Source organism: Juglans microcarpa x Juglans regia, chromosome 5S (genome assembly GCF_004785595.1).
Source record: "Juglans microcarpa x Juglans regia isolate MS1-56 chromosome 5S, Jm3101_v1.0, whole genome shotgun sequence".
Classification (NCBI taxonomy): Eukaryota; Viridiplantae; Streptophyta; class Magnoliopsida; order Fagales; family Juglandaceae; genus Juglans; species Juglans microcarpa x Juglans regia.
This window is the reverse complement of record NC_054603.1, coordinates 6202465-6229621: the sequence shown is the minus strand read 5'-3', so window position 1 is coordinate 6229621 and position 27157 is coordinate 6202465. Positions and strand designations below refer to the sequence as shown.

Below are 27157 nucleotides of genomic sequence, written 5' to 3'. Positions count from 1 at the left end.
ATGGTCGTGTCGGTTGGACCGTTGCCGTTCTCTATAACAACATAGGACAAGTTCACAAGTCCAGAGAGCCCCAAACTCGCCAGCTACTAAAGGGACAAACCGTGCTCGTTCCTCTCCCCCTCCCTCTCACTTGAAAATTGAAATCAGTGACTGAGGATTGGGTAACCGTTGAGAAGAAGACGAAGGAGAGGAAAGGCAGACGGTGTTTAAAAATGGAGAGCAGTGAAGAAGAAGAAGACTTCCCCTCAATTGAAAGAATCGTCCCACAGTCGAAGGTCGATTCCCTTTACCAATCCCACACTGAGAAGGTCTACTCGTCTCCCCTCTTTCCCTTCTCATTTCCAACCTCCATGTTCAGTAACATCCATGATGTCTCGAATCACTGTTGTTGGTTTTTGGCTGTATGAGAATTACCCATTCCCAATTTAGTCGTTGAGTTATGTTGTTTCTTTATTGGCGTGTGTGCTTGAACAAAGTTCTTTGCTTTCTTTTGATCTGGGTTCCAAGTTTCAGTTTTCGGCCTATGGGTAAATACTATTTCAAGTTACTTCTGCTCATGAAGTGAATGGATTGGACTTCTTGTGCCTTTCGATTCATAGTTTTACGCTGCACCGTCTCCAATTAACGATTATAGCGCGATAATAACATTGGAAACTCTGCCCTGAGAAAGTTCATAGCTCTCCTTAGTCTTGATTTTCATCATTTTTGGATCAAAGATTGCTTTCTTTTATCTGGGTCTTTAATATTTTAATGTAAGTTGTCCAGAAAGCACGTATATTTTCTCATGGGTTGTCTTTCAATCCATTAACACTCTTTTGAATTACACGCGTTTGAGAATGATGCATAAGTAGATATTTTTTTGTTTCTGATTAAAGTAACTGGTGCATTTTACTTCTTTCTTCAAGAAGTGAATATATACTCATTTTATTGATATTATGCTCTGCCGGTTTGATATAATTGTATGTCTGCTTTCAGTTTGATGCTTCTGTAACTTAAAATAAGTATTGTATACGTTTTATGGGTAAGCAAGGATGCTGATGTGAAATCATGCTCTTTATTTTGAGAGTTTAGTTGGGATAACAATTTCTAGAGTGTTTTCTTCCCCCACTTTCTACGATGAACTTTGTTGGTTTCAAGCACTAGAATTATTGTATTACTTTGGGGGTTGTACTAACTTAGTTTATTGTTTATCTGTCCAGGGGATAAGAAATCTTTGTTGTGAGCTCTTGGATTTAAAGGATGCCGTGGAGAACTTATGTGGCAATATGCACACAAAGTACTTAGCTTTCTTGAGGTAATATAAATACCTGTTTCCATCTCAAAACACCGCATCATGAGCAAGTAGATAGATGAAGAGTAAATCGTCCCGACCCACCTGCAGCATTGAAACACACTACGCTCCTTTTATTTATGTCTTACATATTTTCTAAAAGTGTTTTCTGTATTTTTCTATGTTTGGCACAACTGAAAATTGCTAGTCAAAGGAAAATATTTTTATTTTCATTTTACAATTATACCAGAAAAGGCAGAAAAGGGCCGACACTTTGCTCAAACATGTCATTGTGCTCTAACACCACCTTCTTCCTCCTCTTCTCCGCACTGCTGCCACCACCTTCCTTACTTCTGAAGATGAGTAGAGCTTATTAGGAAGAATAAGAAACTCATATTGTAAATTCATAACTCACCTTTATCTGGTAATAAATGGAAGCCATGTTACTCATTTGATATGGGTAATTTAATGAGTGAGAGAATTATGCTTTGGTCCCTGTGGCAACATTCTTGACAGATAGCACTGATAGGATTCTGAATCCACTATAAGGACCTTGGGGTTGTCACCTTAGTGGCCCTGTCAATGGTATGAGAAAATGTCCTTTCGTCAGACCACAGGAAAAGGTTGTGCCTTATTGCTGAGGTGCTGGAATCTGTTCTTAAGTTTAACGGTATGAGCCGGAGCATGGGTGTGAGATTTCAAGCAATTTCAAATATGGAAGTTAAAACATAAATTTTATTTTCTTTAATCATTTGGGTTTGTAACATTATGTAAGATCCATGTACATGTGATCTCATTATAATGATAAATTGTAGGATATTTGAAGAGGCTGTTGAAATGGAACATGAATTAATTGAGCTGCGAAAGCATATTTCAGCTCAAGGGATCCTTGTGCAGGATTTAATGACTGGTGTATGCCATGAATTGGAAGAGTGGAAGCAATCTATTGGTGACAACCATGAATCTCATCATGACCCAGAAATTCCTGAACTCCAAGATCCCTTGCCAAGTGAAAAAGATGATGGGAAGATAATATTATTGGAGAATGTTGATGTTCTTTTGGCTGAACATAAAGTTGAAGAAGCATTAGAGGCTCTGGATGCTGAAGAGAGAAATTCTTCAGAGTTGAAAGACTCAGGGGATACTTCAACCGGTGAAGTGTCAGAGTTCAAATCTGCTTTTTTGATAAGAAAAACAATGCTTGAAGATCAATTAGTTCATATTATTGAACAGCCTTCTTCTGGTGTTCTGGAAATGAAGAAGGCCTTTTCTGGATTGATAAAACTTGGAAAAGGTCCTTTGGCACATCAGTTACTGCTAGAATCTTATGGGTTACGCCTCCAAAAGAACATTGAGGTTCTTCTTCCCTCATGTTGTGTCTGTCCAAAAACATTTTCTGCTACATTATCTAAACTTGTATTTTCTATAATTTCAATGACAACAAAGGAGTCTGCTTCAATATTTGGGGACGATCCTATTTATAATAACAAAATCGTTCAATGGGCTGAGAGGGAAATTGAATATTTTGTACGCTTGGTGAAAGAGAAAGCACCCTCTTCTGAGACAGTTTCTGCACTACGAGCTGCAAGCATTTGTGTTCAGTCTAGTCTCAACTACTGCTTAATGTTGGAATCACAAGGCCTGAAACTGTCAAAATTACTTTTGGTGGTTTTACGGACATACATTGAAGAAGTCCTAGAGTTGAATTTCAGACGGGCTAGAAGACTGCTCTTCAATTTGGTAGAACTTGATGAGAGCTTGCTATTCTCACCTCTCTTTGCAGATTCATTGTCTGCATTTGCAACATCATCAGAGTCAGAGAGCAGCATTATTGTTGATAGTGGAACGAGATTTATGTACATTGTTGAAGTAAGTTGCTCTCTTTCACTATGATTTGGCAATCATTAAAGTAATTAATTTTATCTTTGTTCTCTCACCACAACAAGCACTTAATAAATTAGCTTATGCATGGTGCCAACAAGTTTTACTCATATAAATAACCTGAAACATTACTTGTCAAAAGGATAACCTGAAAATTAAGATCATTAAACTTGGATCATATGTTTTTTTTTTTTTTCCTTTTGAGAGAACAAGTGAGACATACATTGACCTGGAAAGAGCACAATCCAATGAGTAGACCATGTGATTTTATCTTTCTCCCTTGGGAAAAAATTAATGGAAAAGGAAAGTGCTAGAGAAAATATAAATTATCTCGAATTGATTCATTGAAGCCTTACTTTCTACACCTCTTAGGAAATGGGGCCTTCCTGACCCTGATTATTTGATCATATTGTGATACCAGTAACTGGGTATTGGCATGGTGAGGTTTGGCATCACTATGGTTCAACTGGAGTTCATTAAATCTCTAGAGGTGTTCTTGATCTGCTGCAGTTCATGGTGGTACTTGTGAAACTGTGTTTCCACCCTAAGGCTTTGATGCCGAATATTTAGTTACATTAATTCAATAATAATCCAAGCATTTCAAATTATATATTTAAACTTATGAACACTTGAATTTCTAATTTGTATCTCTTCAGTAAAGCATGGGTATCTATGACAATGTGTCCAATTTTGTTCACTTGAGAATTGAATTTTAGTCAGTACTCATTGTTGTATGTTCAGAATTCAAAGGTTGCACTTGCTCTCTCTCTCTCTCTCTCTCTCTCTCCCCCTCTCTACACACAAGCGCGCACACGTCTGGAAGTGCTTTCTTGCATAAGAAGTACATTTACAGCATCAATGTCAATAAGTCTTTGGATACTTACAACTCCGTTTTTAGTGTCCCAGTTCTCAATTTATAGTGTGATATAAATTTCATTTCAGGATATACTGGAACAGCTAACCCCCTTGGCCATTATGCATTTTGGAGGAAGTGTATTAAGTAGAATATCACAGCTGTTTGATAAATACATGGATGCTTTGATCAAAGCTCTACCAGGCCCCTCTGATGATGATAATCTTACAGAGCTGAAAGAAACTATACCCTTTAGAGCTGAAACAGATTCAGAACAACTCGCAATATTGACAATAGCATTCACCATTTTTGACGAACTATTACCAAATGCTGTAATGATTACTTGGAAGCGGCAAAATGAAAACAGCAAACCAAAAAATGGACCCACTGAAAACACTGTGCCTAGTGCAAGCACTACAATAGAATTAAAGGATTGGAAGCGCCATCTTCAGCACTTGTTTGACAAGCTGAGAGATCACTTTTGCCGGCAGTATGTTGTAAGTTTCATCTATGCAAGCGAAGGGAAAACACGATTAAATGCACGGTTTTACTTGAACACTGGAGAGGATCTGTATTGGGGTTCTGATCCTCTGCCTTCACTTCCATTTCAGGTTATCCCTGTGTCTTATGTTGTAGTGTTTTTCTGTGGTCCTTTGACGCTGAACTTTGTGTGTCCAAGGTTTCCATTTGATGATTTTTTCCTTCGTTTTAATGGTTTTATACATTATTGTTACTGCCCTATATCAAAATTCAAAACTCTTGTAATAACAATAGCATTTCCTTGCAAGATAATTAGTAAATCATTTGGTTTTGTGTTATTTCTATAATCTTATCTGTATTGAATAATTAAAACATCTCCACTAGTTCTACAAATAAAAAATTAAATCTCCATCAGTTATTTTAAATGGATATTTGAATATTAATCTGTAGTTGTGCGCGCGGTGAAAGTAAATACTTGTTGCCAACTCTAATTAATTGATGAGGATCAATGTTTGTTGAGTTTAGTTGAGTCAATCTATAATCGTGTGCGTGCATTTGCTCCTTTCCTCATGTTAAAGCCCAATCCGAAATAGGAAGATACCAATAATGGAAAAATATATGCTCTTGAACTCCAACAGTAATTTTGTTTCAGCATGTTCCTTCAATTTTAAAACAGGCAGAGCAGGAATATACTGGCTGGGGTTGAGTATATTTCTCTTTACATGCTGGTTGGATCACATTCCGAGAAACTTACTTAAATGTGTACTTTTAAATGGTCTAGTGGTATGATTCTCACTTAGGGTGCGAGAGGTCCCGAGTTCAATTCTCAGAATGCCCCATCTTTTATTTCTCTTCCATACACAATGCTCTTGTTTATGTTCCGTATACTTGGGCCTTTGTCTATTTTATAATCAATAAATTTTGTTTACCGATAAAAAAAAAATACATTATCTTGTATACCTCCTATGTACTTGTATTGTGCCCCTTCTACGCTTCTAATAAGTTTTATGTACTTATCAAAGAAAAAGGTTAGAAATGTTGTCATGTCACCATTTTCTTGCTTTTAGGCATATAACTTTATGGAATTGTACATGTGTCTTGCCACCAAATATCTTGTGCAGTGGTAATACTGAGATTTATGCTGCTATTGCAGGCATTATTTGCTAAGCTTCAGCAGTTAGCAACTTTGGCTGGTGATGTGCTACCGGAAAAAGAGAAACTGCAGAAAATTTTGCTAGCCAGGCTAACAGAGACAGTTATAATATGGTTGTCTGATGAGCAAGAATTTTGGGCGGTGTTTGAGGATGATTCCACTCCCCTTCAACCACTTGGTTTGCAGCAGGTACTTGCTTCCTTCCAAATTGTACTTTTTTCAATCAAACTTTTTAAATACAAGTAAAAATAGAACTCATTTTTCTTATGCATAAATAAGATGTTCTATTGAATCTCATTCAAAGGCCTCCTAACTATGATTTGAGCTCTGACACTGTTTGGAATACAAGTAGAGGATCATATGGATTTGTTGACACGTCAATGTTCAAATAGCTAGGATATAGTATGAGAGGGATATGTCAATTGATTAATTAGTATCTTTTTAGATATCTTTAATGTTGATCTTATGTTTTAAAAATTAAATGACAAGCTTCAAAACATTTTGAAAAAACACCTATGCTTTAAAAGCAATATCGAATAGCAAAGAACCACGATCAAGCTCCATAAAAATGATACTTGGGATACAAAAAAACCATCACCGATATGTGGAAAGAACAGTTTCAATTTTTATAGTCCATCAAGTGAAACACTTACAGTCTCAGTAGTTCACCAAGTAGCCCCTCTAGTAATGCCCCACATCTTGCTTGCTCATTTTAGTCTTCACTATTCCTTGTTAAAATGTGAGAATGATATGTACAACCACTAAGGGGATGCTTGGGGAATAAGATGAGATGAGAAATATGTGAATAGTAGTGAAATGGTTTGTGAATAGTAGTGAAATGGTTTGAGTTGTGATGTTTTATGAGGGTTTTGGAAAAAGAGAGAGAAAAAGTTGAATAAAAATATTATAAAGTTAAAATATTGTTAGAATATAATTTTTTAATATTATTTTTGTTTTGGGATTTGAAAAAGTTTTGAATTGTTTTTGTCTTTTGTTTGAAAGTTTAGGAAAGTTGTAATGATTAGGTAATGATTAGATGAAAAGTTGATGATTTGAAATTAAAAAGTATTTGTGTTTGAGTGATGTTTTAGAAAGAAATGAGATGAGATGGGATGATGACACCATCCCATCTTCCAAACAACCCCTAATTCTTCAGCACATATAAAAGACACTCTTCCTCAATTGTGAAAAAGGAACACATGTGCCAAATTCTCTCGCAAAATGATGTTGAAAAAAGTTGTTTCAAAACTTGAAGGCTAAAACTTTGAAGCATAGGTGCTGAAGAGCCATGGACATACCACCAAACCTTTGCTCCAAGATCCACCTATCTCATAAGGAGTCAAAAGGTATCAAACACACCCGTAGATCCTGAAAAACCATCATACTCTACATTCACAATCTTTGGGATTTAGGAAGTATCTTCTTATAAATACATTCCTCATTTTGCTCATCCCTGTGTGGAGGAACACAATTTTGAGCCTCTTAAAGCCCTTGGTATCTGTAATGCATAGATGGATGAGAGAGAGTTTCGTGGTAGTGCAGCTGAGATGAGAGAAACAAAAAGTGTCCATGCTGACTATGTCTGAAATTTGGAGTTATTTTTTAATTGATGATATTCAGAGACATCACATATATCTGGTTGTGTCCGAGTCATACCCATACCTGATGTGTCGGAAAATGACATTCTAGAGGCTTGAAAGTGTCGATGCTTCCTAGCATTCTATGAATAATGCTTCCTAGCATTCGATTCACCCTCTGTAGTTATTAATCAAATCTTATCTTATAAAAAAAAAAGGAGTAGTGTATGAGTATTTGCTATTGTTTCTGGTGCTCCATGGTGCATTTTACCTGCGTGTTGACTCAGTATGTTATTAATTAATGTCATCTAAATTTACCTTTGATAGTGTGAGTGGTCCTAGAGGTGGCTGAGTGATGTCTTCCTTTCTCTCTCTGAAATTTGACTTTGTCTTGGCAGTTAATTCTTGATATGCACTTCACCGTTGAAATTGCACGTTATGCTGGTTACCCATCTCGTCATGTGCACCAGAGTGCATCAGCCATAATTGCTCATGCAATCAGGACCTTCTCTGCTAGGGGCATAGACCCACAAAGGTACCTTCTGGAATCTCTCTCTGATTTCCTGTCCAGTCTTCCCCTGTTGTTTTCACTAGAAACTAAAAGTGCTGTGTCTCAATAGTGCACTCCCTGAGGACGAGTGGTTTGTTGAAACTGCTAAATTGGCAATAAACACACTGCTATCAGTAGCACCTGGGTCAGATACATCTGAAGTCGATCAAAATCACATAATTCTGCCTGATGAGATTGTTACAGATTCAGATGACACGGCTTCTTCCCTCTCAACGCTGGAATCGTTTGAGTCTTTTGCTTCTGCAATTATGGGTGAACTTGATAGCCCTATCTTCACTGATCCTGAAAGCTGAAATTTTCTCATATATAAATGGAGGAAAAAACCGGGGACTCAAGTTTCAGCTGTTAACCACTCTGACAGTGATGTTTCAGAAGGTTAGCTTCAGAGTCGTACATGTTGGTAGATTGATCTTTCTGGATCAAGATTTTGACACGGTAGATTCGGGTTTTACACAATTCTTCACAATATAGCCTCAGTGATTTGATGGAAGTATGTTCATTGATGTTGTTCTTGGTCACATTTACATGTATCATGATATCAATAGTTGATACTTTTGAAATGTTACATATAAGCATGATTAGGCTGTTTTCCTCCCCTTTTGATTATTTGACATTTTGTACATCAAAATATATTTCTGGATTTTTCTATAAGCTATCATTCATAGCTTATAGAAAAAAAAAAGGGTTACCATGATTTACATTCATAGCCCTTTTGAGCCATGTTATTGTACGTTGTGAGTAATTGGTCGAATCAAGAGTTGAGAACTGGTCTGAATTGTATTTGGATAGAACACAGGAAATAATTTGCGAGGAACGGTTCGATTATGCCAACTTTGAATGAGTATCTGGTTCAATATATCAGGAATTTCAGGCAGTACTTCAATTTGGTGAATAAAGGGTAATGCCAATGCAGTAACGAAATCAAATACTCAAGTAATATCTGCAGGTTTCTCAAGTCATACAGTGTGGTTAAGGAAAATCCAAGTTTCATTTTGAAACATTGCGTGCTTAACCTTGACGTATTAGCTACTGAAAATAGAAAGCCATAGAATATTTTGCCTTTTCTTTTTCTTTTTCTTTCATTCGTTTGCATAAAACCATGTTTTTCTTATCTTTGGATGAGAAATTTGAAAGGCGGTGAGGAAGAGATTGAGTAGCTTGACAAAAGCCGAAGCCGATTGAGATCCCAAGCGATTAGGATACCAATAAATAATGGTTAATTGGTTTCAAGGGAGGAGAAAGTCATGTGAAAAGAATGGGAAAATCAAAATTAGTGGTGGTTAAGATGAGATAAGATGTTTTGTTGAAAGTTGAATAAAATATTATTATAATATTATTTTCGTTTTGAAATTTGAAAAAGTTGAATTATTTATTATATTTTGTGTGAGAGTTTAGAAAAATTATAATTATTATATGAGATGAGATAGTTTAGTTTTGTGTAACCAAACCAGTCGATCGAGATGCTATTATTTATTTTTTATTTTATTATTTTCAGTCATATTTATTGAAAGACATGAGTGACATATAAAACTATTTTATTATGAGCCTTATAAACAACGACTGGGGATGAGAGAAATCAACGATGAAGAACACCATTTTCCCATGCTAATTTCCCCTCCCATTTCAAACAAGATCGGAATTCACATTTATATGTTTGGAAAATCTCATTAGAAGAGAGGTCGAAGAGAGAAGGGTATTTTAGAAAGTGTAAAATGTAAACGGCAAATGATGAGGGTTCAATAATATAGAATAAAATATACATATGCAAGACCACTTATTGACATACTAAATACGTCGTTAATATAAAACTCTATTGCATCAATTCGTCCAGAATAACGGCCAACAAAGATTGTAATTACATAGATAAATATTTAATTTCTATTTTTCTTTTTATCTGTTTAATTGATGGTACATTGGAAACTAGTTTTACTAGCGATTAGGTTGTGTCCAGTTTTTACTATCAAGAGCAGAGAGTTTCTCGTACTAAATAATAGTAGTAAATAGTAGTGAGATAGATTGTGAATTGTAATAAAATTTGTGAGTTAAAATTGATGAATAGTAGTGAATAGTAGTGAGATGAGTTGAGATAGGTTGTGAATCCAAACCGGGACTAGGGGTGAGATCCGGCTAGTCTGGACCGGAGAAATTGACTGGACCGGACCTAATTCTAGTCCAGTCCAGTCTGGTCCAAATTATATAGGACCGAATGAATTCGGTCCAATCCCCGGTCCAAGGGTTTTTCATCCCAGACCGGACTGAATGAAAATTAAAAAATATATAAATATATTTTATTATTTATATAAATAATTATTAATATATCACAATATATTATAAGAGTTATAGTATAAATTATAGTATACGTATAAATTTATAATAATATTATTATAGTTAACTTAATTTGTTAGTATTAAATCACTATATCTGCATAAAGTATTATTTAATATAGTATTAGTAGTGTATTACCAATTTATCACTAACATATACTATATTAGTAATACTATTAGTTATAGTATTGGTACTAAGTCTATAACTAGATATATTTAGATCAATGTATTATTATATTCTTTAATATATAACTATAATATATAATACTAGTATATATTAACAATTGTACAACTTATTATGTAATTTTCATTTAATAAGTCACTTAATTTTAATTTAGTATTTTAAACAAAAATTTTTTATTAATAGATTTTAAAAAAAAAAAAAAAACTTAGACCAACCTGATCGACCGGACCGGTCTTTAGGCTGTTCGGTCCGGTCTAGGGTGAGAAAACCCTAGACTGAATAGGTCTAATCTAGTCCACAAAACCTCCCAAGACCGGACCAGACCGAACTCCCCTAATTTTTTTTTTTTTTTGATAAGTAATAAGATATTTTATTTATGAAAAGTAGGCATAGCCCAGATATACTGGAAGCATACATATGAATACACCTATTTAGGAACTAAAAACAGTTACAAGAAAATCATGGAAATTGAGACCATTCAACTCTAAAGCAATGGCCCACATAAAACTCATAAACTCTTCCAATGAGCATTCATGATCCTCAAAGTGTCTATCATTTCTTTCACACCAAACGCACCGAATAATACATAAAGGAGCCATTTTTCACACAGCTGCTATCTGTGATGTCCCAGTAATCCCTCTCCAACTAGCTAGAAGTTCCACCACCCTTCCCGGCATTACCCATGCCATTCCCATTCTATTGAAGAAATAATTCCATATTTCTCTTGCAAACTTGCAATGTAAGAGTAAATGGTCCACCGATTCACCATTATTTCTACACATACATCACCAGTCTGTGATAATAAAACCACGTCTTCTAAGATTATCCATAGTCAGAATCTTCTCTAAAGCTACTGTCCAGACAAAGAAAGCAACCTTTGTAGGTGCTTTACTTCTCCAAATGTTTTTCCAAGGAAAGGAAAGTTTTGTCGATGTTGCATGGTAGATGCTTCATAGAAGCCTAGAAGGAGTGTACCAAAAAAATCCATTCCATCTCATCTTCATTTGTGGCAGCAATAGTAGCATTATACAGCAGATTAAGAAACTCCGTCAGCTCCGCCACTTCCCAATCATGTGCATCTTGAGTAAGGCTAATGATCCATTCTTGTGTGCCATGAGTTAAAACCCACAAGTCAGCCACCATAGCTTATTTGACCCGTGCAATTCTGAAAATAGTGGGATAAGCCTCATTCAACGACATGTCTCCCACCCACACATCATACCAAAAACTAATCCTATTGCCATTCCCCAAATGCAGCCGAGTATGATGAACAAAAGAGCACCAACCTTTCCGTATATACTTCCATAATCCCACACCATATGCCCCCCTCCCATCTCTAGAACACCACCCCCCCAGTGTACTTCCATACTTCATATCGATCACCCCTTTCTACAAAGCTTCCCTCTCATTATTATATCGTCACAACCATTTTCCTAATAGAGCCTTATTAAAAGCCCTCATGTTGCGAACTCCTAATCCTACATCTCTCAAAGGAATACACACCTTATCCCACCCAACTAAGTGAAATTTAAACTCATCTCCTATTCCACCCCAAAGAAAGTCACGATGAAATTTCTCAATCCTATTTGCAATGCTAGCAAGGAGAGGAAAAAGAGACAAGTAGTATGTGAGAAGGTTGGATAAAGTGCTCTTTATAAGAGTGATACGCCCCCCTTTAGTTAAATATAATATTTTCCATCCAGCTAACCTACGCTCTATTTTCTCCACCACCTCTTCTCAAATTGTTTTAGCCTTAAAATAAACCCCTAATGGAAGACCAATATACCTCAATGGCAACGAAGAAACCACACATCCCAATATATTCGCCAACCCCATAATGTTACTTACCTCACCCACCGCAATCATCTCCGTTTTAGCAAGATTAATCTTCAACCCTGATACCGCTTCAAAATAAAGTAAGATAACCTTCAAGGATTGTACATGTCCAGCACTTGCCTCGCAAAACAGCAATGTGTCATCAGTAAACAAAAGGTGAGAAATAATGATGGACCCATAATTACTAGCTCCCGCTGAAAATCCTGAGAAAAATCCCCCTACTACTGCAGCCGACACCATTCTACTTAGTGCCTCCATGACTAGAACAAATAAAAGGGGTGGTAATGGATTCCCTTGTCTTAGACCCCTCGAACTATTAAAGAAGCCCACAGGGTCACCATTAACCAATACCGAGAAACGGGCCGTTGACACACAATGTTTCATCCACTTTCTTCATCTTTCCCCAAACCCACATCTATTCAACATATAAAACAAAAAGTCTCAATTAACATGATCATAGATTTATAGGCCTTCTCCATATTTAATTTGCATAAGATGTCTGGTTCTCCCAACTTGATTCTGCTATCCAAACACTCATTTGCTAAAAGGACCGAATCCAAGATTTGTCTCCCTCTCACAAATGCATTTTGAGACGTAGAGATAATCTTGTCCATAACCATGCTCATCCTATTAGCAAGGGCTTTGGAAAGTATCTTGTATATGCTGCCCACTAAGCTGATAGGCCTAAAATCTTGTACCTCTATTGCACCCGGTTTTTTAGGGATTAGTGCAATAAAAGTAGCATTCAAGCTCTTCTCAAATTTGCCAAAATTGTAAAATTCCTAAAAAACTAGCATGACATCCTCCCTTACCACTCTCAACAAATTTGAAAAAATGCCATAGTAAAATCATCCAGTCCCGGAGATTTATCTTTGTTCATCTTTCTGATTACCAGCTGAACCTCTTCCTCTTCAAATGGTCTCTCTAACCAATCCATACTACCATGGTCAATGGACTCAAAAGCTAGTCCATCTAAAGTTGGCCTTCATGCATGAGGTTCCGACAGCAAATGTTCAAAATATCCAGCCATATGATCCTCTATCTCAGCTTGATTTGTAGATGTGCCTCCATCAAAGTTCATGGACTTAATAATATTAAGGAAAACACTAGTCTGCTGCCCCAACTTGACCGCTCCTTTTGACCGCTTAGCAAATTTTTTTTTTACTTAGTGATTAAGGAAGTGTTTTTAAGTGTATTGGTGTATTTTTTTATTTTTTAAAAATATTTAAATGTATTAACAAAATGTGAAAAAAAAAATTAACGCTGGGTGGTAAGCTCAGCGGTAAGAGTGGGGCAGCAAAGTAGCCCCACTCTAGTATTAAACCTCCTGTGTGAGTTCGCAACACGATGAAAAAACTTTATGCACTTGTTCCCCTCCCTTAACCACAATGCCCTTGACTTTTATCGCCACGAAATTTCCTCCATTAGGATCAACCTTTCTAGTTCAGAAACCACTTGCCCTTTTCGATTATGCTCATCTCCTACACCCTCCAAGCTTTGTAACTCTTGGAATAAACTTTTCTTTTGTAAAGTTACATCACCAAATACTTGCTCATTCTATGTCTTCAATTCCTTCTTCAAAGTCTTTACACCCATATATAATTATCGTTTGGTATCTTCATTGTAATTACCCAAATAACTTTTTTGTAGAACTTCAAGGCTAATTATTAGTTTAACAATAGAGTTATAGATGTAAAAGTTTGGCTACGACTAGGTGAGCGGCCTCGTTTGCATTCAAAATCCACCTCAACTCAACTCATCTCATATCATCATTACAATTTTTTCAAATTCTCACACAAAATATAATAAATAATTCAACTTTTTCAAATCTCAAAACAACTTTATCAAATTCTCACACAAAATATAATAAATAATTCAACTTTTATTCTACTATTCATAAACCATCTCAACTCATCCCCAAATCCAAATTACTCCTTAAGTTGATAAGTTTTGATAGGATTAGGTGACTAAAATGATAGAGTTTATCCTATCATTAAGTTGATAATTTTGGATGAATGTAAATTATTTATTGACTTTATCTATAACAATATTAAGTTTATCTAGGAGGTATTAGAGGTTGTTTAGATAAGTCATAAGTGGAAAAATCGAGTCCCAAGAAATCTGCACTTATTCAGAGAAGAGGCTGATCTGAAATCTGTTATTGCAGTGAAGAGTTATCGTGAAATGTCAGCATTCCATTAAGAGAAGACTTCGCGACCGTCATCAGAATCCTACTAAAACTAAAACTGCTTTCAGATTGTTTATTTAAGGATCTTACTGGTTAGGATCTGTAAAGATTTAGATATGCATATTTTTTAAAATATTTTTCAGTACATATTTTGGTGAGAAAATTCCTTAGAGAAATTTCATACTGTTTATCTCAATTAATAGTACTTGAGTGTGAGATCTAGTGTTTTATATCTCTTGTTGAGTGCGTGCATACTCTGTGTCAGAGTTGAGGTGATCGAGTTCAGCCACTGGAGTTTCATAAAAGAAGTCAATAGTTTGAAAATCATCAGAGGTTCTAGCTGCTACTACGGTAGAAGACAAATGGGTTATTAGTCTGATCAAGTAAGAGAGTCAAGTTATAAAAATTTTGTAATTGTGATTTACTTGTAATTGATTTTCAAATAATAAGATTGATTTTTCTCGGTTTGATTGCCCCGTAGGGTTTTATCTTTGAGGAGTTCTTCAAATGGTTTTCTTTCATAATCAAAATTGGTGTTACACACTTTTTTATTTTATGTATTTGATTGTTTATCAAATTAATTGCATACTTGACGACTAACCAATTTGTTGAGTGAATTGGTGAATATTTTCACTGCATTATAGGGGTATTTGGGTTATTTTAAGAGTAATGTTATATACAATCTTAAAGTATACAAACATCACGCACGAGCACCCGCGCACCCACATATATATATTTCTTTACTGGTTAAATTTTTTTAAAGTTAATACTTATTATCAAAATGAAATTTATGAGTCTATAAAATAAATATATTTTTTTATTTATCATTTGAAAAATATGTTGAAAGTTAGAATTTGAAAATAGGGTCTTTATCTAGATCCAGATCTAGATATTTGGAAAGAGAATATCTTATAATCGAGTCCGACCGTTTACCTCCAAAAAACAGCCTTCCAATAGATTAGTGCCACGTAGGCTTTCCAATTAAGCTACAATGTGATTGCACCTTACTTCAAATCTCATTGTCCCCTTCGTTCCCCTCTCAACCCCTCGGCCATCTCTTGGCAAAACTCTTCAAATACCCTCACCCACACTCATCTCCGCAGCCCACCTTTGAGCTCTGTAATTTCTTGTTCTTCTAAACCACATTGAAGACAGCACATTCTAAGAGGTAATATCGCGTTAAGGCATCCAAGTTGAATTTGTTACATCCACAATGCAAACCATGCACTCTATTTTTGCATCGTGTACGTATGAAAGACTGAGAGTGGATCTATTTTTGCATTGATGGCTTCATATAAGGGAATGCTTTGTTTTAATAAGGGAATGCAAGGAACGTAATAAGTTGTTGTGTTGATAGTTTGTATTCAGGAATTGCAATGGCTGAGAAGAAGGTACGATGATGAATTAAAAGGAAAGCATAACATGTGTTTGAAGAAAAGCTCAAATGAGGTATTGGATGAAAAGTTAGAGCTTTTTAATCTTGAAAAGGAACTATCAATATTTACCCAAAATGCTTATGAGTTGTATGTCCCCTTATTTGAAGAAGATGACCCACTTTACACTCTATTGTGACACTTTACATGACCTATGACATAGAAACCCGCCACAATAGACTTTCTAATATGTATTAGTATTTTGATTCTTTTTTATAAATATAATGCAAGGGTCCAAGAACGAATTAGTGATGCATATAAAATTTGTAAACTAACATAACTCATGTATATTTTATTGGACATGTGTCTTCTGAAGTTTATGTTTGCTTTTAAATAGAAGTCCCAGCTTTTATGATTAAAAGTCTCAACTTTTACTAATCGAGATAACTACTGCCTACAAACATAATGTTTGTTTGTCTTATTATGCGTGCAAGATACAAAATAGTCCTTAGCAATCTTGTAAGCACCTTGAACAATATTTTGAATTGATCATTATCATTTATATCTTTCTAATTACTAGCTTTGCAAACTAGGGGGAGCAATGCAGATTTTTTTTTTTTTTTTTGTGGGAAGAAGTTGTTTTTTCGTTGGGGTGCTTAAGTTTTTATGTTCAAATGAAGTTCTACCACATGATAATTGTTTTTTGTGTTTGAAAAATGACCATTTAGATCTAGCTTTAGTTCAGTCATGTTTTGACTTCAATCAGCTTTTCTTGGTCCCTAGTGTGCTCACCCGCCAGCCATATACAACCTATGTCAATGTATTAACGTGCTTAAAAGAGGATGAAGAATGAAACATTTCAGCTCCCTATTGTGGGGCAAATTTACCATTCATCCAATTCACTTCAGTCAGATCTTTCCATTATGTCATATTGCTGTAAGATGACGTTGGAGTTAGCGCAACGAATGAAAAAGATGGTACTTCATGAACGTGTTGCGATTGAGCAAGTCAAATTTTAAGCAATGGAGAAGAAGTATAGTAGAACCTAGAAAGTATTGTTGTTGTCATGGGTTATTTTTATTGTAATGAATATGTGGTAGTGAATGTAATGAATGTAATAGACATGTGGTGACTGATGTGGGAATGTAATGGACATATGGTGAATGTTGTAATTTTTTTTTTCCAGCTAAATGTAATGAAAATATTGAATGTTAATCTTTTTTCCAGTTGAATGTAATGAAAATGTTGAATGTTTTTCTTTTTATGTAAATGGTGAATCTATATTCTTTTTGTACATGTTATGAAAATGTTAGCTATAGATATTTCGAACACAATATGGATAGCAAAAATTCCAACCATAAAAAATATAAGATCAAGACAATCACATAAAAAGTAGGGGTGTAACCGGTCCGGTCCGGTTTTAGACAAAATCTAGGACCGAACCGGTATGTACCGGTTTTGTATTTTTCAAAACTGATTATGCACCGGTTACCCTCCTAAACCGGTACTTCCAGTTTTACAGGTTTCCGGTCCGGTCCGGTCCGGTTTTCTGATTTTTTTTAAATGTAAGTTTCACAATTTGTCATTCAAAATTTGTTTATAAAAAAAATTTGTCTATGGCAATTAGTTAATCACTAACTCTATGCAAATTATAATTGCATACATGCTTGGAGAAGAGAAGTATTACCAAAACGTCAGCTAAGAGGCCGTAACCTAATCGAAAAAAATAAGATAAGTTATTTCTATGGTAAAAACTAGATGAAGAACCAGTTATATATATATATACACACACACACACACACACACACACACATTCACCTCTCGTATAGCCTAGCTGCTTGCATCTCTCATGCATCAAGCATTACAAATTCACAAAAAGAGCTAGAGCTGGATGATAGATGTAAAGGCAAATTTAGAAATGGAAACAGTGATTTTAGCAGCAGCCATATTGACAATTACGGATTCACAAAACCCAATCAATCCAATCGGCAATCACATATTCACAAAAATCTCAATATCACAAAACCCAATCACAAAAATCATAGTAGGCTAGTATGTAATTTCAAAAAAAAAAAATACTTACCGTGGGGGGCCGGGGGCAGATCGACAAAGAGACTGAGATAGGGGCCGAGAGAGTTGAGAGAACAGAGAAGAGAGATTGAGAGCGACGACGAAAGAGTTGAGAGATGAGAGAGTGAGAGGCGGGAGAGTTGAGAGTGAGAGACAGGACGAGAGATGGAGAGGGCGAGCTATGAGAGGGGAGGGGCGAGGCTGCGAGAGCAGAGGGCTGAGAAGTGAGAGACGAGCGGCTGAGAGGCGAGAAAGTTGAGAGTGAGAGACGAGAAGAGAGACGGAGAGAGCTGTGGGGGAAAGTGAAATCAGTGAAGTGAGAGACGAGCGGGGCTGCAGGGGAAAGTGAAATTCGTGAATCACGGATTCACGAAGGCGGAAGGAGATGAAGTTTTCAGATAGACACATTTAGGGTTTTCAAATAGATGAAAACGGCGCTGTTTCCTTTGGCCCTTTCCTATTTAATTCAAATTTAATTCTTTTCAATGTGTTTTTATTTTAAATGATAATTAAAATTTATATATATTTCATATTTGTAATACATTTAATAGATTATACTGATTTAATATAACTATATATATATTTGTAATACATTTAATATACTATAGTCAAATATTTTATATATTAGACTATATAATATATATATATATTTGTAATACATTTAATATACCATAGTCTAATAGTATTAAAATTAGCATATTACTATAGTTATATATTAGTATTAGTTATAGTGATTTAGTATAACTATATTAGTATAACTATAACTATAGTCTATAGTCTATATTAAAGTATTAGTATTAATTAAACAGTTATAGACATATATTAGTATAATTATAACTATATAATATATTAAACTATTAATATTAGTTAAATAGTTATAGACTTGTATATTAGTATAGCTATATAATATATTAGTATAAGTATAATTATAGTCTATATCAGACTATTAGTATAGTTATATATTAATATTAGTTATAAAATATATATTTAATATTGGTATTAGTTATAAACTTTTAGTAAAAACTTTTAGTATTAATAATAAGTATAACTATAATCTATAGTCTACATTAGACTATTAGTATTAGTTAAATAGTTAAATAGTCTATAACTACTAGTTATATACTTATATATTAGCATAGCTAAATAATATATTAGACTATATAATAGTATTAATATTAGACTATTGGTATAGTTATAAGTTATATATTAGTATAATAGTATTAGTTATAACGATTTAGTATAACTATATTAGTATAACTATAACTATAGTCTACATTAAACTATTAGTATTAGCTAAATAGCTATAGACTTATATATTAGTATAGCTATATAATATATTAGACTAGTCTAATAGTATTAATATTAGCCTATTAGTATAGTTATATATTAGTATTAATTATGGTGATTTAGACTATTAGTATTACTGTATTAGTTAAATAGTCTATAACTATTAGTTATAGACTTATATATTAGTATAGCTAAATAATATATTAGACTATATAATAGTATTAATATTAGACTATTGGTATAGTTATAAGTTATAAGTTATATATAGGTATTAGTTATAAACTATATATTTAATATTAGTATTAGTTATAAACTTTTAGTAAAAACTTGTAGTATTAATTATAAGTATAACTATAGTCATTAGTCTATATTAGATTATTAGTATTAGTTATAAACTTTTAGTGATTTAGTATTAACATTTTATGTAATAATTTATAAATTATAATAACAAATTATTTCATATATGATATTATGAATATATATAATTTTATATATTATATAAAAATTTCACATAAAAATTTATAATTATACATAATATATAAAACCTATATATATTAATTATTAATATATATATATAATATTTTGTATAAAACTTATATATACAATAATATAAATATTATTATTTTTATATATATTTTTAATAAACCGGTCCGGTCCGGTCTGGAAAATTCCAAAACCAGAACCGGACTGGAACCGGCCGGTTTTTACATTATAAGAACCGGTCCCGGACCGGACCGGACCGGTTTTCCGATTCGAAATTACACTCCTAATAAAAAGATAGCTTCAAAACATTCGGCATTACATAGAATAATAAACAAAAGCTCTTAATCGTTTCAGTATATTTAGATTTACATAAAGCACCAAGGCATTCACTCTCAGTTACATCCACTCTCAATTAAAGACTGAAAGAAAAGCAACAAAGCTTCAATCCACTCCACTCTTAAAAGCTCACAATTTACTGCATTATTCCCTGTCATATCAAAATAAAGAGGGGTTAAATTAACTTTGTATTAAAAAGTGGTTAAACTAACTATCCATAACAAAATAAAGGATAACAAAAAATTTCATGCTATACTTAAGCAACTTCACTAAAATTTCAAATTTTGCGATATGTTGTCGGACAAAAAAATAACAAAAGGGATTGAAAAACTAAAACAGAGCATTTCTTGGCGTTAGTTTAATTATTATCAAGCATTCAATGGTAGAGACTTTCTCTACTTTTCATTTATCAAGTAAAATGAAACTGAAGCTGAATGAACTTTCTGATTAGGGACATGCCACTATTATATATTTCTCTCTTTCACATAAATTGACAGACCCAAACAATTTTATTTTTTTATGTACTTTTATTATCATTTTGACACCAACCTTAAACAATAACTTTTCTTATATTTCTCTCGTTCACATAAAATGACAGACCCAAAAGAACTTTTTTTTTTCCATTTTGTCAGACCCAAACGTAATCAAGTAAACCGACAGACCCAAACGAAATCAAGGCAGGGATGGACACTTCAAATTTTGCGATATACAGACCCATATGAAATCATGGTAGGGATGGGCACTTCAAATTTTGCAATATACAAACCCATACGAAAAAATGGAAATTAGAAGATTACCATGTAAGTGGCTAAGGGGATGGCAAACGACGGTGATAACCAACTCCCAACCAGCAGAATTTGGGTGTGATAAGAGATGCGGCGGCTTGATGAACGAAATAGAACAATGAAGTTTGTGTGATAAGAGAAACTCGTTGGGTTCATGAATATTATTATGGTGTGATAAGCTTCATCCAACTTTTGCTAGAGTTGCTTACGTGTCAGAGTTTAATTGAGGGTTGTTAAATATAGAACACTAGCCCGACCGCTCCAAAGCAGTACTGATTTGGAAAAGTTTAGATTCAAATCCAGACAAAAATTGAATGTGAATATCCATATCCGAATATAGAATAGATTTGGATATGAATTCGTATCCATATATGAATTTAAATGTTTGTCTGGATTTCTGAATTTTTTTCTTTTAAAAATCATAATTTTAAAAATTTGAAAAATAAAAATAAACTATCATTTCAATTTGCAGAAAAAAAATTAAAAAAAAAAAAGAGCAAAAATGCCAAAAACCACTCTAGAGAGTGGAGTAGATGTCTTTGACACGATCTGAACAAAAATAATTGCGAGGGAGCTTTGGTGTTGGCTGTAACAATTAAGTCGAGTGAAAGAAATTCTCACTTAGAGGGTGAGAAGCCTCCAGAGGTAGAAGAAGAAGAAATTGTAATTTTGATTAAGATTTTCGACACCCCTTACAACATCTGCATGCAACTTATACTATACACCTTATAACAGGACATAGTGGGAAATTAAAATAAAGTAAAAGAGACAAAAAGGCAACAGCTCTCTGCCATGCCCAACAACCCATTGAGCCGTCTGACCCCTCCCCGTTTTGAAAATCTTTAATCCTAGTCGTTCCTTCAATCAACGATGTCTTCCCTTTTGCTCCTACGTTTTACTTCATTTCTCAGAACCCCATCTCCATCTCTAATCCGACGTGCAACATTGGCAAAGAGGATGCCCACGTTTTAGCACTCTTTGACGAGTCTTTTGATGCCATTTCCCAATTTCTCAATCCGCTTTCTGGAAGCGGCCGCAAAATGGTATCCCAACGCTCTTGAAAGTCTCAATCAATGACAACAACAAAAAGCTTGTTGCCATAAACCCTAGTAGCGATTTCTCCACTCATGGAAGCATTGAGATCATGCACCATGAAGACAAGGACCAACGCTGTAGCAACCATTTTCACTCTGTCAGGTCTTGATTCAAACATGGTGCTTATTTGTAATTCTGGTGCCCTGAAACCACTCATTGACCTATTAGAAGGACCTCCAAAAGAGCCACCCTCGTGGGTGGTTTTCTTTTTTTCCCCTTTAAAATACATATTTATTTTTATTATTTTTAAGTTGGATCTTACCCACTGCCTGTTAATTGGACCCGATATCTACGATTCTGTCCGGGTCAGTAGGGTGGATAACCTCTTCCCGAGTTATAGTGTGGATAATTGAGTTACCTAATTGGATATGCCTGAATTTGAAAAGAAAAAAAACTTTATATGGTTACCCAACTACAACCCGGGCGAAGATCCTATTATCCACCTGGGTGTAAGGCGGATAACTGGGCAACACTAACAAATAATTAGAGCACTCCCGATGTTGTATAATACATTTTTTTCTAAAAGTATAAAGAAATGCTCTCAAAACACCATCTATTGGATCTTCTATTTTAAAGCTATTTTTACATTTTGTTATAGGACATTGCTAGATGTAGTGGATTCTATTCATCAATATAAACATATTTAATTAATTTCTCACTCCTCCTCTTCCTTAGTACATTAGCATGTTGGAAATATTCATGTCCACCCTTATGTTTGAAAGAGACACAAACATTCTTATTTGTGATGTACGCAACTATAATTATTCAATTAGGTTTGACTACAAAACAAAATAAAACAAGAATATTTTCATTATATAATTTTTTTTTTGAATTTTTAAATCAATTCATATTTTAATTTAGATTATAAATTTAGATTAATTTAAAATAGAATATAATTATATGACATTGTATATGGGAAGATATTGTAAATATCAAAAGATATGAGGATATTATTAATAGTTAGAAAAAATATTTGAAATGAATAAAAAGGATTAAAAAGTATAATATTTAAATGATATAAAGAAAAAATAGATAAGCTGATATATGATATATTGTAAAAATTAATATATAAAATAGAAAAAATGAGTTTTAATTATGTATTTTAAATGATAGGATGAAGAAACCATTAAGAGTTCTATTAGATCCTGCCTGGTTGAAGGCGTGGATGACATTTTTCGGCTTCTAGAAAACGAGCCGGATATCCGGACCGAGCATCCGGTTATCCGCCCGGAAACCGGATCAACAGATTACCTGCCCGCTTTTTTGAAGTCCAGATCACTGGTTAACCGGTTCACGCCCAGGTTGTAGTGCGGATAACCGGATCCCGCCAGGCTATGACTCCGGATAAAATCCGGCCCGAGCTGGAAATATGTGACACGGCTAGTCCCGCTAGGGTGCACTTGAGACGGAATGTAATTGCGCGGGGAAATTGGAAGATCAGAAAGGGTGTTAGGGTTTGTTTTATGGGGTCAAGTGGCAAGGTGTACTGAAGAGTAGAGGTGTGAGGTGATATCGAGAAAGGAAGCCTGATGATGTCCGAAGGGAGCACAATAGTATATCTAACGCAAAGGGAAGGCGGAGACGACTCTGAGTTGGTGGATCTGAGCGGTAAGGTCCACCAGCTTCCTTGTGCCATCAAGTACAACGGACCTTGCTCTGTTTCCAACTTTTTCAAGCCCAGATCCACTGGTAAAACAAGACTCCAAACGCTCCCTCCCTTTCTCTCTGTTGGCATTCCTTTTTTTTTTTTTAGCACTGTACTGGGTGTTCTTGGTGATACAGGGATTGAGGTTGAAGGCTTGAAGGTGGAGGAAGCTTATTTCAGAGGAAGGAAGTTGCAGGGAACAACGATTCCACTTTCAACAGGGTATTGCGGTATGCAATTCTTTTTCTCTTTCTATTCCTTTCTTCTTATTCGTTTTCATGATTTTCTTGCTTTTTTTTCCTTCTCTCTCTTGGTGTATTTCTTGTATACCCAACGGGTACTTCGACTATGCTATCTCTTTTTTCTCAACTTGATCATTAATGAAACTCATCGTATTTATCGAAAATTATATTTCATATATTTGTTGTATAAATTTTTCGATATCTTCAGTTTCAATGTGCACATTTTTGGGTAGTGATTTTCGCTACAGTTGCTGTTGACAAAGCTCGGAAATTGGACCATTTATGTTTACGGTGTGGTAACTTCAAGGTGAAGATTGTATACATGGTTTTCATCCGGTTACAAGTGAGGATTTTTCAATAAAAATATAGAATGCCGTCCTCTTAAAAAAAATGGTTACGGTGTGGGTAATATAATTTGAAGACGAAATGCTCAAGTCTTTGTAATGCGAAGCGGGTGAGAGGAAACACATATGTGTACATGATGTTAATATTAAACTTCATAACGCGTGGCAGAAGTCTTTTTGATAAGAGAAGTATGTCAGAAGTTAAAACAAGCTTATTAGACTTCATACGCATTATTGATGTTCTTTTTTCTTTCTTTTAATTTGGTTTTGAATTTACGCACCTATTGTCTAGGTTATGATGGCTCAAGCTCGTGGCATTTATTTGTTAGAGATCCCTTGTGCTTGTCTATGAGTGTGCCAGGATATGCCCTTGAAGTTTGTGCACATGGAATTGATTAATATATGTAATTGACTCTGCAGCTGAGATGAAACGTGATATTGGGACTGACTTTGCAGTCAGGATACATAGGAAACCCATAACTTCCCTTTCAAAAGGATCTAAAAGAAATAATTGACTCTCATAGACTTCTAAGAAGTTTTGTCTCCAACCCTTCAAATCCATTGCTTACTTGTTAAGGGATTGGTTCATTTGAGCCGATCAAATCTTGGTTGGATCTATACTGGTGAAATATTTGCCATTTACTCAGATTCCACCAATATTCTTTTGGCTTACTTTCGGATCTAGCACATTTATGGTTGGTATTTACAGTAATATTTCCTGGTGGGATTATTAAAATCCCAACTTAAGTTGTGAGCCTAATGATTAGGGAGTTTAGGATATCATTCACCCATGATTGGTTTTGGTAATTGACTCCTCTTTATACATCAGTGCTGCGGTGAGCTCTCTTTCCTTGCCAAACCAATATGATGGTCCAAGACTAAGACACTAATTTGGGTCATTGCCCTTGATAGTCTTTAAATGTGACTAATAGTAAAATATAATACAACAAAACCTTCATCCTTGAGCATATGCATCATGTTCCGCACTGATGGTTATACTGTTGGCAGCCTTTTCCATGCTTATCCACCGCATAAATAGTTTGGACCTTCAATGGAGGTGATCTCAGTTCGTTGCGCCCGAACATAGTCACGCAGTGACTCTTTTCAGCCCAAATTTATGAATTTGTAGATTTTGGACACCTTTTTTCTTTAATGTCAGGTGTAGCATTATATGATTATTTAATCAGAAAAGGGAAAAGAAATCCTGACCATGGCTAAGTTTCTGTGAAAATTTCTCACTTTACTTTTATAATATGTGTTTCGCTTGACTAGATTTATATGATTAGTTTAAATAGATTTCTAATTTTTTTGTTTGTTGCTGTTGTTTCTATTATTTTGTTTAATTGCTCCTCCAAGTTATATTTGAGCTTAATTTTTCTTTAGAAAGGAGTTCCTCTTTCTAAACTAGTCGTCTTCAGGCTTTGTCCTAGGAAAGAAGAATCTTGTTGAGAAAAAAGCTTCTGACATGTCTGATGGGAACTCAAACCATTGGGAGGTGAATGCAAAATTTGAAAATGTAACATATTGGAATCATGACAGCCTCCCTTCAAGTGACGATGCTTTATTGCGTTCTTTTCACTGGCTCACTGTTGCAAAAGCAGTAAGTTTCTGCTTCATCCCTGTTGTAAAGATGGAAAAGCTCAATACCCAGAAAATGCCACATGTCATTTGTAGAATTATTTGAGTGATATATATGAACTGAGATATAGAATTCAACACAGAAAACAGATATGAAAATAAAATCTTGAGATACCAAGCCGGAGTAAATATTCATGGAAACAAATATGATACTTGGGTCAATTTAAACGGCATGCTACTTATAAAAAATTGAGTGGCATTTTGTTCACAATTTTATTCTCACTATAAGCAGATAAGCTGTGATTAAAATGCATGGGAACTAACATGTTTGCTTAGGTTTGTTTGGATGGTAAGTTAACTTTGTACTAGTTACAGGATGATGGAAAGGGCCTGATTTTTTAATCTGAAAACCAGGCTTGGAAATTAAACGATATTGATTATTTTTGCTGTTAGTATGGGTGAGAATCAGACCAGGGTCGTCTCAATTACATTCATGGAAGCCTCTGCGCTTTTGTAATGAAATTATATCACTTGCAAAAGAAACTTATATTCATGTAAAGATGGGTGTTTGGGAAGCATTTTTCATGACAGCTTTCTCATATCTTTGTAACCGGACTGTTTTGGAGTAGTCTGAAAGCAATTGATTGGATTCCTAAATATTCTTTGCTTGTGATTTATGTAGATGACTATGCATAAAAGATACAATTTCTGTCTAAATCTTAAACCAATTTGTGGCTATTGCCAGTAATGTTCGTTAACATGATTAAAGGGATTCCAGAGGCTTTCCAGCCACCTTTTTTCTTTTTGCTGGATACTCTTCTAGCCACCTTATATGTGTCGTTTGTGCATGACTGCAGCTACACAAGCCGGTGACAGCCGAAGATTTAGTTTCTGCATCCATTGCTCTGCAGAAGATGGACTGATTAATAAACTGCGGGGAGTGTGTTCACTGTGTTGTCATCTTCAGCCACTGTTGTTTTGCTTATTCTGAAAAATAGTTCTTTCTACTGAAAGTAAAGTAGTTTAAGTCCCCCTTCTCTTTGTTTCTATTTGACTTTTTGTGTATCCATTTCTGAGATCGGAATCCTCTAGGTTTCTTAAGGTTAATATATTGTATGGATTTCTATCAATTTCAGGAATTTCTTTCAAATTCAAATTCAAATTCAATGATAGAAATTTTACCACATTTATTTCTTATTTTGCAATTCAGATTAATCTGTTGTGTGGTAGAAATGCTAATGTGGCAAACTCTCTGTCACTGTGTTTGAACTTTGAATGCCATGATTGAGAAAGAAATACAATCACTTCTGTCAAGTAATATATTTATTACCCGCTTAAATCTTAAAATGGTTAATTTATAAAATCATTTAAAATCTATTCATATCTAACACGAAAAGTAATATTGTTCTTAAATAAATTGTTCTTGTTAAACTTAATTATAAAAAATTTTATAAAAATAAATTTATAAACTGACGTGATTTGATATGATATTTGATATTATAAAATTATTTTTATTGTAAAATAGATTTAACTTATCTTATAAAATCATGTTAACTTGGATTTGTTTTTATGAAAACTGTTTGTGGTGGTAGAACTTCGCTT

General features: G+C 34.5%; 2 protein-coding genes across 4 annotated transcripts; both read left to right on the top strand.

The window, feature by feature from the left end:
• The first annotated feature begins 46 nt into the window (after nucleotides 1-46).
• Nucleotides 47-23033, top strand: LOC121268082 (exocyst complex component EXO84C-like). Of its 3 annotated transcripts, XR_005941108.1 has the most exons (8): nucleotides 50-308; nucleotides 1200-1294; nucleotides 2086-3139; nucleotides 4094-4615; nucleotides 5638-5826; nucleotides 7613-7749; nucleotides 7835-8160; nucleotides 22906-23033. XR_005941108.1 is itself a non-coding variant. In XM_041172208.1 (7 exons), exons 1-7 carry the CDS (start codon nucleotides 213-215, stop codon nucleotides 8076-8078), a joined length of 2223 nt encoding a protein of 740 aa, XP_041028142.1. In that variant the 5' UTR covers nucleotides 47-212; the 3' UTR covers nucleotides 8079-8433. The 3 variants fall into 3 exon arrangements, 2 of the variants coding, with proteins under 2 accessions (XP_041028142.1, XP_041028141.1); XM_041172208.1 differs by lacking the exon at nucleotides 22906-23033 and having other exon boundaries at nucleotides 47-308; nucleotides 4094-4501; nucleotides 7835-8433; XM_041172207.1 differs by lacking the exon at nucleotides 22906-23033 and having other exon boundaries at nucleotides 7835-8433.
• Nucleotides 23034-23270: 237 nt separating this feature from the next.
• On the top strand, nucleotides 23271-26685 carry LOC121268084 (ribonuclease H2 subunit C). The gene is made up of 4 exons (XM_041172209.1): nucleotides 23271-23435; nucleotides 23529-23621; nucleotides 25396-25577; nucleotides 26413-26685. Exons 1-4 carry the CDS (start codon nucleotides 23276-23278, stop codon nucleotides 26476-26478), a joined length of 501 nt encoding a protein of 166 aa, XP_041028143.1. The 5' UTR covers nucleotides 23271-23275; the 3' UTR covers nucleotides 26479-26685.
• Nucleotides 26686-27157: the final 472 nt, after the last annotated feature.